The following is a 14,752-nucleotide window of genomic DNA, read 5'->3' on the forward strand; positions in this document are numbered from 1 at the left end:
CAAAACAAAAAAACACACACAAAAAAACCAGTTAATTATTTTATTCTGACATTTTTTCCCCAAGAACTTAAGCTAAGCTATCTACTCCAAAGGGGGAAAAGAAAGACGCAGGGAAGTTTACACATAGGTGCAGTGTTTGCTCTTCCACAGTTTTTTTGAACCTAGACTGTCCTCCAAATGCTCTCCAGCGTAACTGCTAATTGCTCAGATATTGCTTCAGCTATTTCACCCTATGCTGAAGAGATAATTTAATAAGCTGCAGCTTGTTTTAAAATACCTATCTTATCTAATTAGTTTATAATCAGTTCTATTCCTGTTCTGTTTAGAATTCCTACCCGCCTCAAAGTACTATTCCTTTCCTTGCTGCCTGATTGCACCTGATTGCCTTTTTGGCAAAGAAGGATGCAAAAAGAAGCCATTAACTACTTGGTCCTCTCTGCACACATCAGATCATGAGTTTTGCCTTTCCCTCTCAGTAAATAGTCCAGAAACTCAGTCTTCCTCTTATTACTAGTGAGAATATAGCACGTTTCCTTGTTACCATGTCTTTTACTAGCTGCACTTTGTTTCATGCTTTGGCCTATCCAATTTGGCCCTTGCATTCTTCTACTGTTCTTGTATATTCATCTTGATTACGTATCTAGTTTCCACTTTATGAGTCCTTCTCATTTTTTAGTTCATGCAATTTTGTCTCTCACACTTTCTTACTGGGATACCTTTTATTTGTGCTTTTAAAACCCTTTATTATGACAAGAAAAACATAGTTCCTTTAGAAATCGTAAGCCTTCCTGAATTTCTTAGGTTTGTTTCCCAAGAAATCTTACCTATTGGTTCTATTAGGTTAATTAAGTCTACTTTCTTGCATACCATTGCTTGTATTCTGAAGTTCTCTTTTTTCCTCTTCTGAAGAATGAGCTCACTTGCCTGTGATTGCTATCACTCAGATTGCCTTTTACTATCATAGGCTCAACCATCTCTTTCCTAATCAAGCCTAGGAGCACATCCTTCCCATTGCCTTTTCCACATTCTGTAATCCTGAATCTATTATACTTGTATCATCTACTGAAATTAGTATTTAGCCAGTAAAGTTAAAGGGGTTTTACCATATGCTGTTGTCTGGTAATACATGATAAATACAGCATATGTCTTGAAACAAGAGCCATCTGCAAAAAATGGCAACTTTGGCATCTGTACCAGTAACATCAGCGTACAGATGGGATCAAAGTGTCTCCTAGCCATACCTGTAAGCCTTCCCAGGTCACAGCTATTAGTAAGGTAGAAAGGAGTATTTTGAAATACTCCAAAGGTGGCTTCGCAGAGGCATCATCCTCCAAGACTTCTTTTAACAGCACTATGTTCAGCTGTAAATTGAAAATGATTACCCCAGTTGTTCCAATAGCTGCAATCACTTAGCACTGCTAGATTCAGTGTTGACACTGCACTGCTTTCAGATATCAAAGCTTTTTCTGTACAAATTAGCTCGCTTCTGCATGTGGTCATGCCCCCTCTGCTACTAGCCACTACTGTTTTCTTCTACAGCTAACCCAGCATGCCAACAAAAGGAGGAACATAGCAAGGACCACAGGAGAAGCTATACGCACCTACCATTACATGTTACTGCAACTCTTAAATTGGCATAACACGCTCCTATGGGTTTCTGTAAGAAATAACATAACTACCCACTTTTACTGCTGAATATGTTATATAAATCTACCAAGGAAAAATGACCTCCAAAAAAAGAAAAAAAAGTGGATATCAATTTGATTCAAGTTGGGAGAAACAGAAGGCCTTGCCTTCTTATCATCTAAAAGCAATGGCAATTCAGCCTGTTTGCTTTACAAGTCCTCTGCCCATTTCTTTTACATGTCTCCTGAACATATGGTGCAACTTGCCTGAAAGTTTAATAATTCTTTAGTACAGCTAACAAGATTTGAAAATGTTTATTAACTTCTTTACCTGAGGGCAACTCCAAAAGAATAAAAGAGCTCCTTACGAAAGAGAGCACAACCCTCATGCTGTTAAAGTGTCCAGAATGGGTAGGAATCTGCTGGGTTGTCACCACAATTTGATTGTTGTCCCAGGCCTCCAGGGACATGGGTTTCGTTTTTCTGAAATTTATGCAGCCCTCTTTGCCATTCCCCTCCACCCAGCAGCAGTCACGAGGTCAGCGACTCTGAGGCCCCGCGGCCTGAGCAGTCTCATCCAAGTGCCAAGAATCCCAACCCTCTGGGAGCAAAGGGAGAGCTGAGGCTGTGGCAGAAGAGGGTAAAGTTGGAAAGAAAACAATATAATATTACAAAGGTGCTGAAGGTAACAGAGTTTTCAGCAGAGGGGAGAGCCACAGAAGGAGGGAATAGATATCCAAATAGGAAGACTTCCAGTGGAGTGGCAGGAGGAGGAGAAGGGCTAGCAGATAGTGGTGAGGAGGAAGATGCACAAACCATCCAAGCACCACACCAGAGAGCTGTGGGAGCATGCTGCATGTCATGCAGAGGCAGGAGAGCCCTACGGTGGCTCCTGACTTCACATCTCCCATCAGCACTGGAGCACATTTGGAGCAAAGCTTCCCACTTGCTCTCCTCCAAGAGGCATCTCATCTCACACGCACAGAAGTCATGTTGTAAATAAAAGCAACACAGCAAGGGGGACATGATGGGATTTCCTCTAGAAGTAGTGCACTACCGTGCTGAACTGAGGCACAAGTGCAGGCACCTGGACGTGCAGCGACCATCCCGCTGCAGTGAGAAGGGTGGCACCAGCCTCTGTGAGGGTGGATCTGCTGTGAGACAGGGCAAAGGGGGAGCCTGCCCTCAGGTACACGAACGGTTTTGTTGTTCCCTTTTGGGAAGACCTCCTAGAATAGCAAGGAGCCCAAAGGAAAGCAGTTTGAGACAGAAAATGATCATCCCATACATACAACCCCCAATCCAGCAAACTTCTAAAGGCAAAAAATCTACATCAGAAAAATAAATGTCTCGCCCATTGGTTACTTTCACTGTGGTATTAACCCATTATCTAGGCCCTATAAACCCAGAGAACTGTCCAGCTGATTTTCTATCCATTACTTACGGGATCGCAGCTGGCCAGCAGGTGTGGAAACAGGGCAGCAGCATCTTCTAACCCCCATTTCCTTTCTTCCAACTCTCGGATTAGAAACCAGTTCAGACACAAAGCACCCAGTGAATTCCAGTGCAGTTCACACCAGAGGGAGCTTTTCTCAGGGAAGCCTACCACCTTCGTATCCTCGCTCTTACTACATTATTTTCAACACGTCTACGGGGAAATACATTGGAATCAGCTGAAACAGTGTTCAGTTAAACCCTTTGGTTTTGCCATATCAAGTACTGCTGCAACTGGACCACGTGGGGAGGAAGGGAGGAAGCCCAAGCAGAAGTTATCTGGCAAGTCCTGCACAGAGGTGTGCTCTGTTTGAAGGGAGAAAACTCAACACTACCGTGTTTCTGAGAAGCCTCCCGACATAAACAAAGTCCATCCTGCGCCCTCGCCAAACTCCCATGTTAAATATAAGAGCAACTTAATAGACTATATTTTATACAATGCAAATAGGCCCAGCTGACCCAGGAGGCCACTCATTGTTAAGCTGTGGATGAGTACTTTAATGAGGAAAGCTGAGATATGCCTTCCCCAAGGCTTATAACCATCCATTTCAGGGGGCAGGAAATACAGATACTACTCGCTATTAATACAAGTGTTCAACTGTTTCTCAAGTGAAATGTTCTAAAATCTTATTTAAACCGGAAGTACTACAAGATGCTATACAAATTTTTTTTGAAACTCTAGCAAGCTGTCCCAAAATAATTAGCAGAATTAGAGCAGAAGTCCTTACCTGTGAAAGCATTTGTGGCCTGAAAACCAGCTTCCTGCATACTGCTCTCCCAGTGAAGCTTGTGATTCCAACCTTAACCTGTCCTTACTGGAGACAACTGCTGAGCTTGAAGCTGTCAAGTCACTTCCATCTTAGCTCGTCAGAGTCCATGTCTCTTCCCATTCCCGGCTTTGGCACCATCCAATTCCCACCTGATCCCAGGTCTTTCAGTCTGTAGGCACAGGGGATCTGCACTGAAGCCAAGCAGCAAGCGCTGGACAGTCCCATCAACCAGCCAGCCAGAGAATCTGGGCCATGATGAATGCAGAAATGAAGAAAATCGCCCGGCAAGACTTTATTTCCCTTTTACAATTAAGTTCTAATCCTCTGTTCATCCAGCACCATTTTTTCAGGTCCCAGCCAATGGTGATGTTCAATTGTCTCTCCTCTCTTGTGTTTGTCTCCCCTCAGGCACGCTCACTGAGAAATTAAAAAAGAAGAGATTATGTTTCCTGATGACCTGTAGCAACATTAAAATTAACAGACTCCAGGGAACAAAAACCCAAAACACATTATCAGGGATTGATTGTACACATTAAAGGAGATCTTCAGAAGGCAAATATTGCGATTTTGCTGAGATGCAAAGTGTGACCACACAGCTCTTTGAAGTGCAAAGAGGAACAGTGCTAGGGTGTCATATGCATCTCTGAGAACATGATGTGATTTACATTTCAAAAGCCATATTTAGCAGAGATGGGGGCAGCAATACAATAACAAAATTGCAGTTAAAAGGGAAAAGGAAAAATACTCAAGGCTTTCAAGCCTAGTCTATTCAAAAACCACAGCGAGATTATTAGCATTTCGTATAGCTGCTTCCCTTCTTTTCTGGAGCAGGGAAACAGAGCACTGGATGCTGACACTGTACATGCCATTCTGTCCTCTGAGGTTAAAAACGTCTGAGGTTTATACGTCTGTGCTGTTGATTGTTTAAAATTGTAAGCAGATGACACAACTCAGATCCGGTAACGTTAAAAAAACCCACAGGCTATGCAAGGGAAAGGTGGATAAGTTGTTCTGATACTACTTCTCCATCGGAGCATGGCTATCTGCAAGTCCTTGAAAACCAGAGCTGCTACATATCCAGCTTTGTGCAAACTAGGATACGTTTACGGGGTGACGGAGTGCAGCAGACAGGTATGTATTTAAGGGAAAGATTATTTTAGGAAAAAAGGGATGGTTTTGCTCACAGAAAGAAAAGATGACTTGGGAGAAGAACTCTCTCACTGCCCAGCCATCCTCCTCCGTAGCAGTGCTTGGCTCACCTAATTCAGTAGCACGGGCAGGTCAAAGCTACGTCAGTGATGATATTATAACCTACTGACGGATTTAAACTAAGGAGTCTAGCCAGTGCTTGCAAGACTGGATCAGACCAGAGGCCCATTGACTGGAGCAGCCCACAGCAGAGGGTGCCAGGACCACCGCCAGTCCCAGCACAGCCCTGGCTCAGCAGATGCCAAGGATCTGCCACTCGCACCGCAGCCCCAATTCGGGGTCTGCCCTGACCTGCAACGTCTAGTGGCCACCCTGTGCCCTGAAGCATAAGGCTGCACATCCCAGATGGCCCAAAACTGCAAAGAAGACTCTCACACCCCTTACAGCACCTTCTGCTCTGCACATGCCGCTGCGTATGCAGCCTGCTGGCCCTCGGGGTCTTTCGTAGGGCTCCTTCCTGACAGACAAAAAGGATCTGTTCTCAGGTGTGCTGCTGCAATCAGGCGAGCTTGACACCTGACGAGTGCTGTTTCCTTCAGAACATACGGAACGAAAGCTAGTTGCTTTGTTGAATTCTCCATCCTAATAATGTTGCGACCATTTTTCGATTTTGGGAAGCCAGTATTTCTGAAAACCACAAGTTTGTCTCAAAAAACAGCACGGGATTGACTAATTAGTCAATTATATTCGAACCCAGTAACTTGCATTCAACACATGTAAGGTTACAGATCAGTTTCAAGACATTTTCCCCACTTCTTACCCAAACATCTCAATATAACAGATACATGCAACTTAAAGAAAAAAATACAAAGACTTTACATGTAATATTTCCTATCAAAAAAATTGAATAACATTTTAGAGAGTGCTAAAAATGCTACTACTACTCAATTTCAGCCCTTCAAAGTGCTCTGTACAACTAATAACGGTTTGATACGAGCTCATTTTATCCTAAAGTACATAGTACTGAACAAGTATAATATACATACACCATAGCACAAATTCCTCTTGGCTCTTCACAGTGTGCTAACTATCCTATAATGACTACAGATTGATGCTGCACTCATTTCCCAAGCCTTTTCTCTAGAGGTCTGAGTTTCTTTTTTATTTATAAGAATAGCTCCATATTTGCATTCACATTTCCAGCCATACAGCTTTTGGTTTATAAATCCACAATTTTGATGCATTCTATTTTCAGCATTTTGATGTCTCTCCCCATCCTAAAGATTCTCAAGAAACGCACACCAATACCTTAGCAACCAGGGAAAATCTCTCATTGCTACTAAATAACTGTATCTGTGTATTAGATATAACATACTTCTGATTCTGAAGAGAATAGAATACATCCACTTTCCTGAAAATTAACTTTTCGTTAGAAGAAAAATTATTTTCCACGTCTTCAACGTGTCTGCTAAACTTGTTAAGAAGCCAGCAGTGGTGCAGAAACCCTACGATGCTGGCACGTCCAGCAACTGCTGTTTCTGGAGACAGAAAGCACGCGATTTTAACATTACAGGACACTGAAACTCTTCCAGAGTTCATTCAGACCTTTAAATTTGAAAGGTACTGCACTGAAGCATCACATTCAAGCCCTCCCTTAAGGCCCCAAATGAAAAAAAAAGAGACTGATATCAGATGATTGCCCTAAAGGAGCATTTTCTGTCGCTGCAAAAGCACTCTTCTCCCCTGGCAGACAACGAACTGTGCTCCAGAGATGCTGCTCTGGCAGGACATGAGTAAGGGGGAAGCCTGTGCAGTGCTCAGAGCTTCCTCTGCCTTTCCACAACTCAAAACCCAGTTGGGCTCTGAGAAACTGCTTCACACTACAGCTAAGCAGGTGATTTAAGGAGTGTTTTCAACAGGTAGACTTTTCACCAGCCAGTCAGTCACATTTGCACAACAATGTCAAGTCTCTCAAATTTCCAGTATTCCCTAGATGAAGACGACAAAGCAGAGCACCTGATACCACAGCACATCAGGAAAACGGCAAATTCCACTTTTAACAGCACGTAAGGGTATGACTACTCTAATATGACTACTCTACTGTACTCTACATTATTCAGAATTTTTCCCATTCAAGTGGAACTGATGTTTACGCAGAGGTTTGTGCTTGTTTCCTAGCAGACTGGTACGTTTGCATGCACACCACGGGCCAGGACCTTTGGTGACACAGTTCAGCATGGCTCAGCCAGCCTCATTGAAGCCTTGATCCTTGTATTGCGGGGTGGTGCAGAAACATTAAACGAACCCGCTCACAGGAACAGAGCCTGAAAATACTTTTCTGGAAAGGAGAGAGGAAAGTAAGCAGTGCTGACAGCACTACAACAGTGTGCAATCTTCAGTGCAACTATTAGTCTCCACAACCTGCGGAGACCCCAAGAGGAACACGTCCCATTAAACTGATCAGATGGCAAAGAGAAAATCTAGAAGACAAAGACTAGATATTTTCTCTTTGCTCCGTCTGTTACCTCCTTCCCAAGTGCAACGGGAACTCTGCTTCTACTTCTGCTTTCAGTCACCCACTGCAGTATTATATGAGTCTCTGAAGGAAACCAAAGCAAAACATTGTGTTTTATAAATACGTGGCTGTTTTAGAAAGATTTTCAGCTACTATGCACTTACATGATTGAATGCCTGAGAAAAATCAAACCCTTTTCTTTTCATCCTCTCTACTTTTCTCAGATATGGTCCTGGGAAAGATGCCACCACCTAAACCTCACACAAATTGCAAACAAAATATTTTGACTATTTAACACACGATGTGAGTTATAGGTTCTCATGGTATGTTTAGCTAGCCAACCTGTTATTGCTCTTTTCTAAATATTTGGAGATTCAGTATTAAAGGGCAATTTTAAATAAGAATCTGAGAGAGAAAAGCAGCAGCCAGGGAGTGTCATTAAATCCTCCAATAATATCTACATTTTATGAAGTGTTGTACAATCATTAGTTAGGACCAAGCCTCAAGGAACTTGCATGCAAAGAAGCAGCAAAATAGCATTTTTTTCCAAGACTGGTATCTCTGTAACATATTGAACAACTCAGAGACATTGACCAAAATGTAAACACTGCAGCTCTTTTTTTGATTTTTGTTCCCATTTCCTTTCCCTAAACACAGCCCGTTTCTTTGGCCACGTGCTGTTGGGACGCCTGGAGCCAGGACAAGCTCTGAACCATCCAGATGCTTCTACACTTTGCTGAAGTAATAAGGCTTGCACCTCCTACATTTTAAGACAGCATCGACTTGGAGAGAGATTTAAGAAATTTCTGGCTGGAAAAAAAAAATTAATAAATCCAACATTGTGTATTTACAAAACAACGTTTGTAAGAAAAAAAAAATAAAAAATCTTTAAAAGTTCGCTAATTCAGTTTAAAATGAAGCATGTGTGCACATGTATAGGTTACCTCTCCATCCCCTACTGGTGTCAGCCAGAGTTTTCCAGGCTTTGGTTTTGCTTCTTATAGAGACTTCTAAACTAGATATTAATATTTACCAGTTATACCTACTCTTTCTTAGATGGTAAGGTCTGCGTTTTACTGTGAGATCTTCATTTATTTTATTTACTTCTATCTATAATTTGTCTTCCCTCTAAGATAACACTGCACCAGTGCTAAGTGAATCCTAGTTCTTGGGAAATACTGTGCTTCATAACTCAAAGACCACTTAGAAAACTCAAGGCGACCTTCACAGGAGAACATACACAAATCAACTGAAAACCAGATGTTTAAAATATGTTTATCTAATCACATCTTTCTCACACACACATATACATCATTTGTTTTCACTTTCTATCTTCAATATTTGTACAGCTTCCTTGTGACATTTTAAACAGCTGCTGTATTTCACTTTTTTAGTGAACTGCAGTGACTGACAAAATTAGTTTCAATGTTATGTCATACATATTTCTATTCCTACAGATTCTTTCAGATATGCTTCAGCTTGTTTAGGAACAGTGTCCAAGCTTTTTCCTTCCTTTTTGTTACAGAACTCCCTGACTTGCAGCAAACGTGAGGACGATCAAAGCAAGTTGTGGTCCTTCTGGATTAGCTGAAGCAGGAAATGGGTCTTGAGAAGAGGGCACATTGCCAACACGAAGCATCTTTTTTTCTAGCCTGTTAGAACATGGTCTAGAAAGCAAGATGTATCCCCAATGTCAGTGCCAGCATACACTGCAAAAAACACTACAGGCAAGGTCCAGTTTAAAAGAAAAAGAATGTTTCAGCAAAGACATTTCTCCTCCTCCAACTCCTCCTCTTGTTTGTTTACTTCTTTTTGGAACGAAGCAATGATATAAAATCAGTCTGTTTAGTAGCTTCATGCCAAGGCAAATAGCCCCTGGTAATCAGATAGCAAGGAGTATTTCACTTGGACAAATCCTATAAATAACTGATAACACAAAGGAGCATGCCACATTTCCTTCCATTAATCTTGTTAACTGAAATAATTAATTTGAGTCCTCTATTTTCTATCTCTATGAACAAACTAAGGAGCCATACATTTTCCCATAGCTCTGCTGACAGAATGCAGTAAAACTCCAGTGGAAAAGTTTACTAAAATCTCCGTGACAAGCTATTGGGTTTGGATGAGATAATTATTGGGAGAAATTGTACAAGCTGTGTTATGCGGGGCAAATGAGAAGATTGTGTTGTTTATTTTTGGACCTTAATAAAACTATAATTACCAGAAGTTGTCAAGAGAAATCATTAATCATGCTGCCCTATGAACCTCAACAGTTAGAGAAAAACCTGAGCTCTGAATTTTATTTGCCAAAATAATGAAGAGGTAGTAAGAGCAGAATCCAGCCTCAATTAATCTTTTTCCAAAGCAACATGGCATTGGTTTTGAATTTGCAGAAGGCTGGTAAAAGTATAAATTACACTGAGGAGGTTGGATAAGAGCAGAATTTTTTGCCTTGTGTCCCTGTGACTTGTATCAGAAAGGAGCAGTTGCCAGAAACCCAGCGGATGGTGCACACCTCAAGCCTTCAAGACACCCAACACCCAATTGCATCCCATTTTTCAAGAGTCACAGCTACTGAGCCTGAACACCCAGGTACACAGTGGCAGCAGGATAAGGATGTCACCCATTTAACTCTGCTGTGCTGTGCCACGCAGGACGTGCAAGCACAGAGGAAACATCTCAGGAGAGCACGACGTTTTTTCCTGCAGCAGACGATACCTGTCAGCCCACGCCAACCATGCCCATCCCTCAGAGACCTGGGGGCACCCTTCCTCTCTTCATCGACAGCCCCTTTGGGGACAGGGCGCTGCACACCCCAGGGAAAGGGTACACGGCCAAAGCCAACACCTCCCAAAATCCTAATATACACATACATGCATGAAGATCCATACACACGCACCAATTTTGTGCATAAAAATCAGACTGCAGGAATCTAGGCCAAGCTGCACTTAAGTTTTTAAAGGCAGAAACATCTGTACTCTGATTGCTCTGGAAGGAAAGTGCAGAAGACAGCATCTCCCACATGAAAATGTCAAGCGGCGTATGGACACAGAATGGTGCGGCCCTCCCTTAAGACATGGCTGGGGACTGTGGAAACAGCTACCCATGGGAAGCTGAAAATTCAGAGCTTAATAGGAGGAGTCATCAGAAACTATTCCAGCTTCTGTCAAAACACTTGGTATGAATGAAAAAGCACATTTTGGCAAATGCAGAAGAGAGCATTGAAAGCCTGCTAACTGCAATGGAAAATAAACTGATGCTGAAGAGACTCAAGGAGCAAGGAAGCTGCTGGAGAATAAAACTACTGCCCTTACAGCACTTGGATCTGCTGCATGCTCCGCTGGGGAGCGAGGGTGCTCTGCCACCTCAGAGGGGTATCGCATGCTGGGCACTTGGACCACGACCAGAGAAAATCCTCTTCTGCTAAAGAACAAAACATGAACTTTACAATTTAATTAGCGTAGACTGTCATCATATTAACTGAAGAAGCACTGATAAGAGTTTTGTAGCTTTCTGGAAGGCTGTATCAGTCAGTGCTATCGAAGTCCATCTGGTGGGAGCAGGAGTGCAAGGAACGTAGGAGAAAGGCCCACTACGCCTTCACACACACTACTACACACAGCCAGCTCTGGTTTCCCGCAAAGGAAACCATGCCACAAGAATTCATCTGGTTTATTTACAGCATCTTAGCAGCCCAGATGCATAAAGAAGCTATCCAGAGAGGGCAACCCCAGTTTAAAGAAAGCGGGGACAGGCACCGGGCACACAGGGCGCTCCCAGCTGTAGGCCTCTTCTAACAGAAGGAAGCTTTTGTGCTTCAGACGGCCTATTTAGATCACATACCTCACAGATCAATCCGTTTTACCTTCAGTACCATAGAAAATAAATGAACAAACAAAAAAGTATGACTATATCCAGAAAGGATTCTTGTTATAAGAAATATCTAAAGCTTCCCCTCCGAACTCCACCATGTGTTAGAAAATTGAAAAATTCTGCAGCCTGCTGCTCCATATTCTACCAGTTTTGATTTTCACACTAAGCTACAACAATCTGCATATGGCAATGGAGATTCAGACTCCTGTTTGCCCCTGTTAAGACCAGGTCTCCCTTTTGCCCTGTACCCAGGAAAACCAGCGAGGTTAACCCGCATCATCACCATCACACTACAACCGAGATCCGAACTCAACGCAACAACCCTGAGACCCAATCCAGTAACGTGGTTTCCAGACACTTTGCTTTCCTGGGCATCTACTTGAATTTTATCCCCCCTTGATTTTATAGAATCATTTTTAGAATGATTCTAGGTAACAACCAGATTAACATGAAGCCTGTATAGTAAACTCATATCCAGGTAAAAGTTTCACTCGAGTCCATGGTGCTTTTGCCCATGCCAGCCCACATCAATTCATCGATACGATACTCCTGCACTCCTTCAGCACGGAAACACGTTTCCTTCTAAACCCCACGCTCAGTGGGGCTTAAGCAGTTGCCTCAGTAGCTCTTAGTTACTTGACTCCAACTTTCAGCCTGGAAATGAGGAAAGGAAGAAAATAATGGTTTAGCATCTCTCTTTTTTTTTTTTTTTTTGGACTTGGGAGATTTGCCTTTGTTTTTTAGGATGTGTTACCTGATCTTTCTAGGCTCTGATCCCATCAGTAAAGAGGCTGCAACTTCTACCTGTGGATTAAGGAGCTACAAAACGCTTAGGTAACAGGTGTGTTTACTAATAAAATAAAGAGAAAAAGCTAAAGCAGTATTTTGATTAATTTGATTTTGCACTTGAGTGAATATATCATTCCGCAAGCCCAAAACAATCCCATTAGTGTTGTAAAATCACCCCAAAGAAACTCTTTTTACTAAGTAATAGGCCAGCGATTTTTTTTATTTCCAGGCAATACTAACAAGACAGTCTCCTTTAAGACTGTCCTTCTTTAAAAAATCTGTTGGAAAACAACCCATAAAATAACACAAAATGCAAGCGGAGAACACAGTTGGGAAGCAGTATCCTCCGGTGATCAACTAAATCTCATTTTCCAGAGAACAACACGGATTCAGTTCAAATCCCTCATTACTTAACAAACAAAAGCAAAGAGGTTATTCTTTTTCTTGTCCTTGAAGGACAGCTTTTTACATAAACATACAGCATAAAGGCATGGGAACTAATGTTGTTATCAGTTAAATCTGAATAATTCCTCTAGTCAAGAAGTTCTCGTTTAGTACTGACATAAGGAGGCAAACAGCATTTCAAATCTCTTGCTTCAGCTGTAATTCAGAAAGCATCTCATCTTTTTTACCAATATTTTTATTAACAAATGTATTTTAATATACCTTTGTCATATTTTAAAACCCTTCTTGCTATGCTCATATGCCATTATTTGGATGCAGCTGAGGTGCTGTAACTGTATGCAAATAAAGCAGCTTGTTAGCAATGCAACACTGACAGCACCTCCAGTAACTAATTAATTGAAAGCAAAATACACTCTAAGGTTTTTGAGAAAACAGCTCAAAAATTGGTACTTGCATTAAGGACAGGCTGTTTTGTTTCTCGCAGGCAAACATCCCATTCACCTGCTCTCCTGGCACTACCCACCCCTCCAGGGAAATCTGACCTCTCAGGCCTTGTTTCCCGTAGTCCATTTAAGCACCAGAACACAATAGTTACTTTCAAATACCCATAAGATTACGTGTGTGGTCCTTCAAGCCTACCTGTCAGTCTTCTCCCACCCCAACCCTGTGCCAATAGACATAGATTTCCTATAGGATTCCTATAGGATTCCTATGTAGTTTATAGATAATTATGAAGTGTTATTAAACATTCACAGTTACAACCAGAAATGCTTCAATCTCGTTTCAGAAGAAAACGATGATCTCTGCACATGAACACCACTGTCTTCCTCAGCCACGGAGTTACAGCTTTGTATTTTCCAGAGACGAACTTATCATCAGTCTTACCATAAAAGCAAAGAATACCTTTTTTCTTCTTTTTAAACAGGTGGAAAACATAATGAAAGTCTGACTTTGTGTCTTTGATAATTCAGCTTCCAGGATCAGGGAATGCTTTCAAATAGGGGCATCTGCCTCCTGCATCACAGCCCTATAGCTGAGAAAAAGCAGTGAACTTATTAATAAAGCATAATAAAGAGCCAAACATTTGGGCTGGAAAGATGCAAGGAAGGGAAGAGACTGTCTTCTCAAAATATTCAAGAGACAGCAAAGCTCATCCAAATAAACTGCAGTTTTCTGCTGAGGAAGCAGCTGGAGCCAATAACCCTGATGATTCTTATTCCACTATATCCCACAGCAAGACACACACCTATTTAAAGAAAACAGAAGAGAAAGCAGGAGAAATCCCACCTGTATTAAACTGCACCACATAGCTAAAGCTCTTGACAGCGCAACCCATTCCCATGCCCAAGGAACAGGCAGATGGGTGTATGTATGTTCTTTCTGCTAACAGCATTGGCAGAAAAGGGCTTCATATCAACACTTCAAATACTAAAGAGAGAAAACAGGACAAAAATAAAACAAGAAACGCTAGGATCTCAGAAGAGTTAAATATCTAGAATTTTGGATCAACAATCTGAGCATCTTATGTAACACAGTTCATCATATGTTACCCAGTCAGTCATGCATCAAGAGCAGAAACTGGGTTAACTACAAAATTTCTAAGAAACCAACTGGAACCTTGATTTTAAAGCACTTCAGAATGCACCAAATGCTTGGGTACACTGTTCAAAGTTAATTATCATCAAATTAAATATCTGCACTTCACATTCTTTTCAAACGCAAAATCTTTGGGGGTTGAACGCTGATCCTGCAAACAACAACGATCACTTTTGTAGAGGTATGCGGTACTTTCTTTCCACCGCTGATGCAAGGCAACACCCACATGTAAGAAAACTTTTCTGAGGTAGGATGGTGGTCCCAGATCCCACAGGCAGAGCCAAGTCTTTATACAGGCATCCCCTGCTCAGCAGCGATGTGCAGGCTTAACTGAATTTTCCCACCTCCAGCCCAAAGTCGTATATGCCCCATGCCCCAGGAATCACTGTCCTGCCCTCCTCTCCTGCCCCATCTTCCAGAATGGGACAAACAGTAATGCCACACTATGGTCACTGAGAGGACGATGTCCAGCAGAATTGTGCACAGCTATCTTCCTTTAACAAAATGGGAGAATTACTCATTCTCTTCAGTCCCCC

The 14,752-nt window shown here is 42.0% G+C and overlaps 1 protein-coding gene across 3 annotated transcripts in view; it reads right to left on the reverse strand.

The window, feature by feature from the left end:
• The window catches only part of LDLRAD4 (low density lipoprotein receptor class A domain containing 4), a 281,786-nt gene that overhangs the window by 172,395 nt on the left and 94,639 nt on the right, over positions 1–14,752 (reverse strand). For all 3 annotated transcript variants that reach the window (XM_050708600.1, XM_035565323.2, XM_050708599.1), the window contains one exon: positions 3,848–4,306. In XM_050708600.1, the coding sequence (XP_050564557.1) occupies positions 3,848–3,887 (40 nt within the window). In that variant the 5' untranslated portion in view covers positions 3,888–4,306. The remainder of the gene's footprint in view (positions 1–3,847; positions 4,307–14,752) is intronic.

The sequence above is a fragment of the Cygnus atratus genome, chromosome 2, assembly GCF_013377495.2.
Source record: "Cygnus atratus isolate AKBS03 ecotype Queensland, Australia chromosome 2, CAtr_DNAZoo_HiC_assembly, whole genome shotgun sequence".
NCBI classification, from domain to species: domain Eukaryota; kingdom Metazoa; phylum Chordata; class Aves; order Anseriformes; family Anatidae; genus Cygnus; species Cygnus atratus.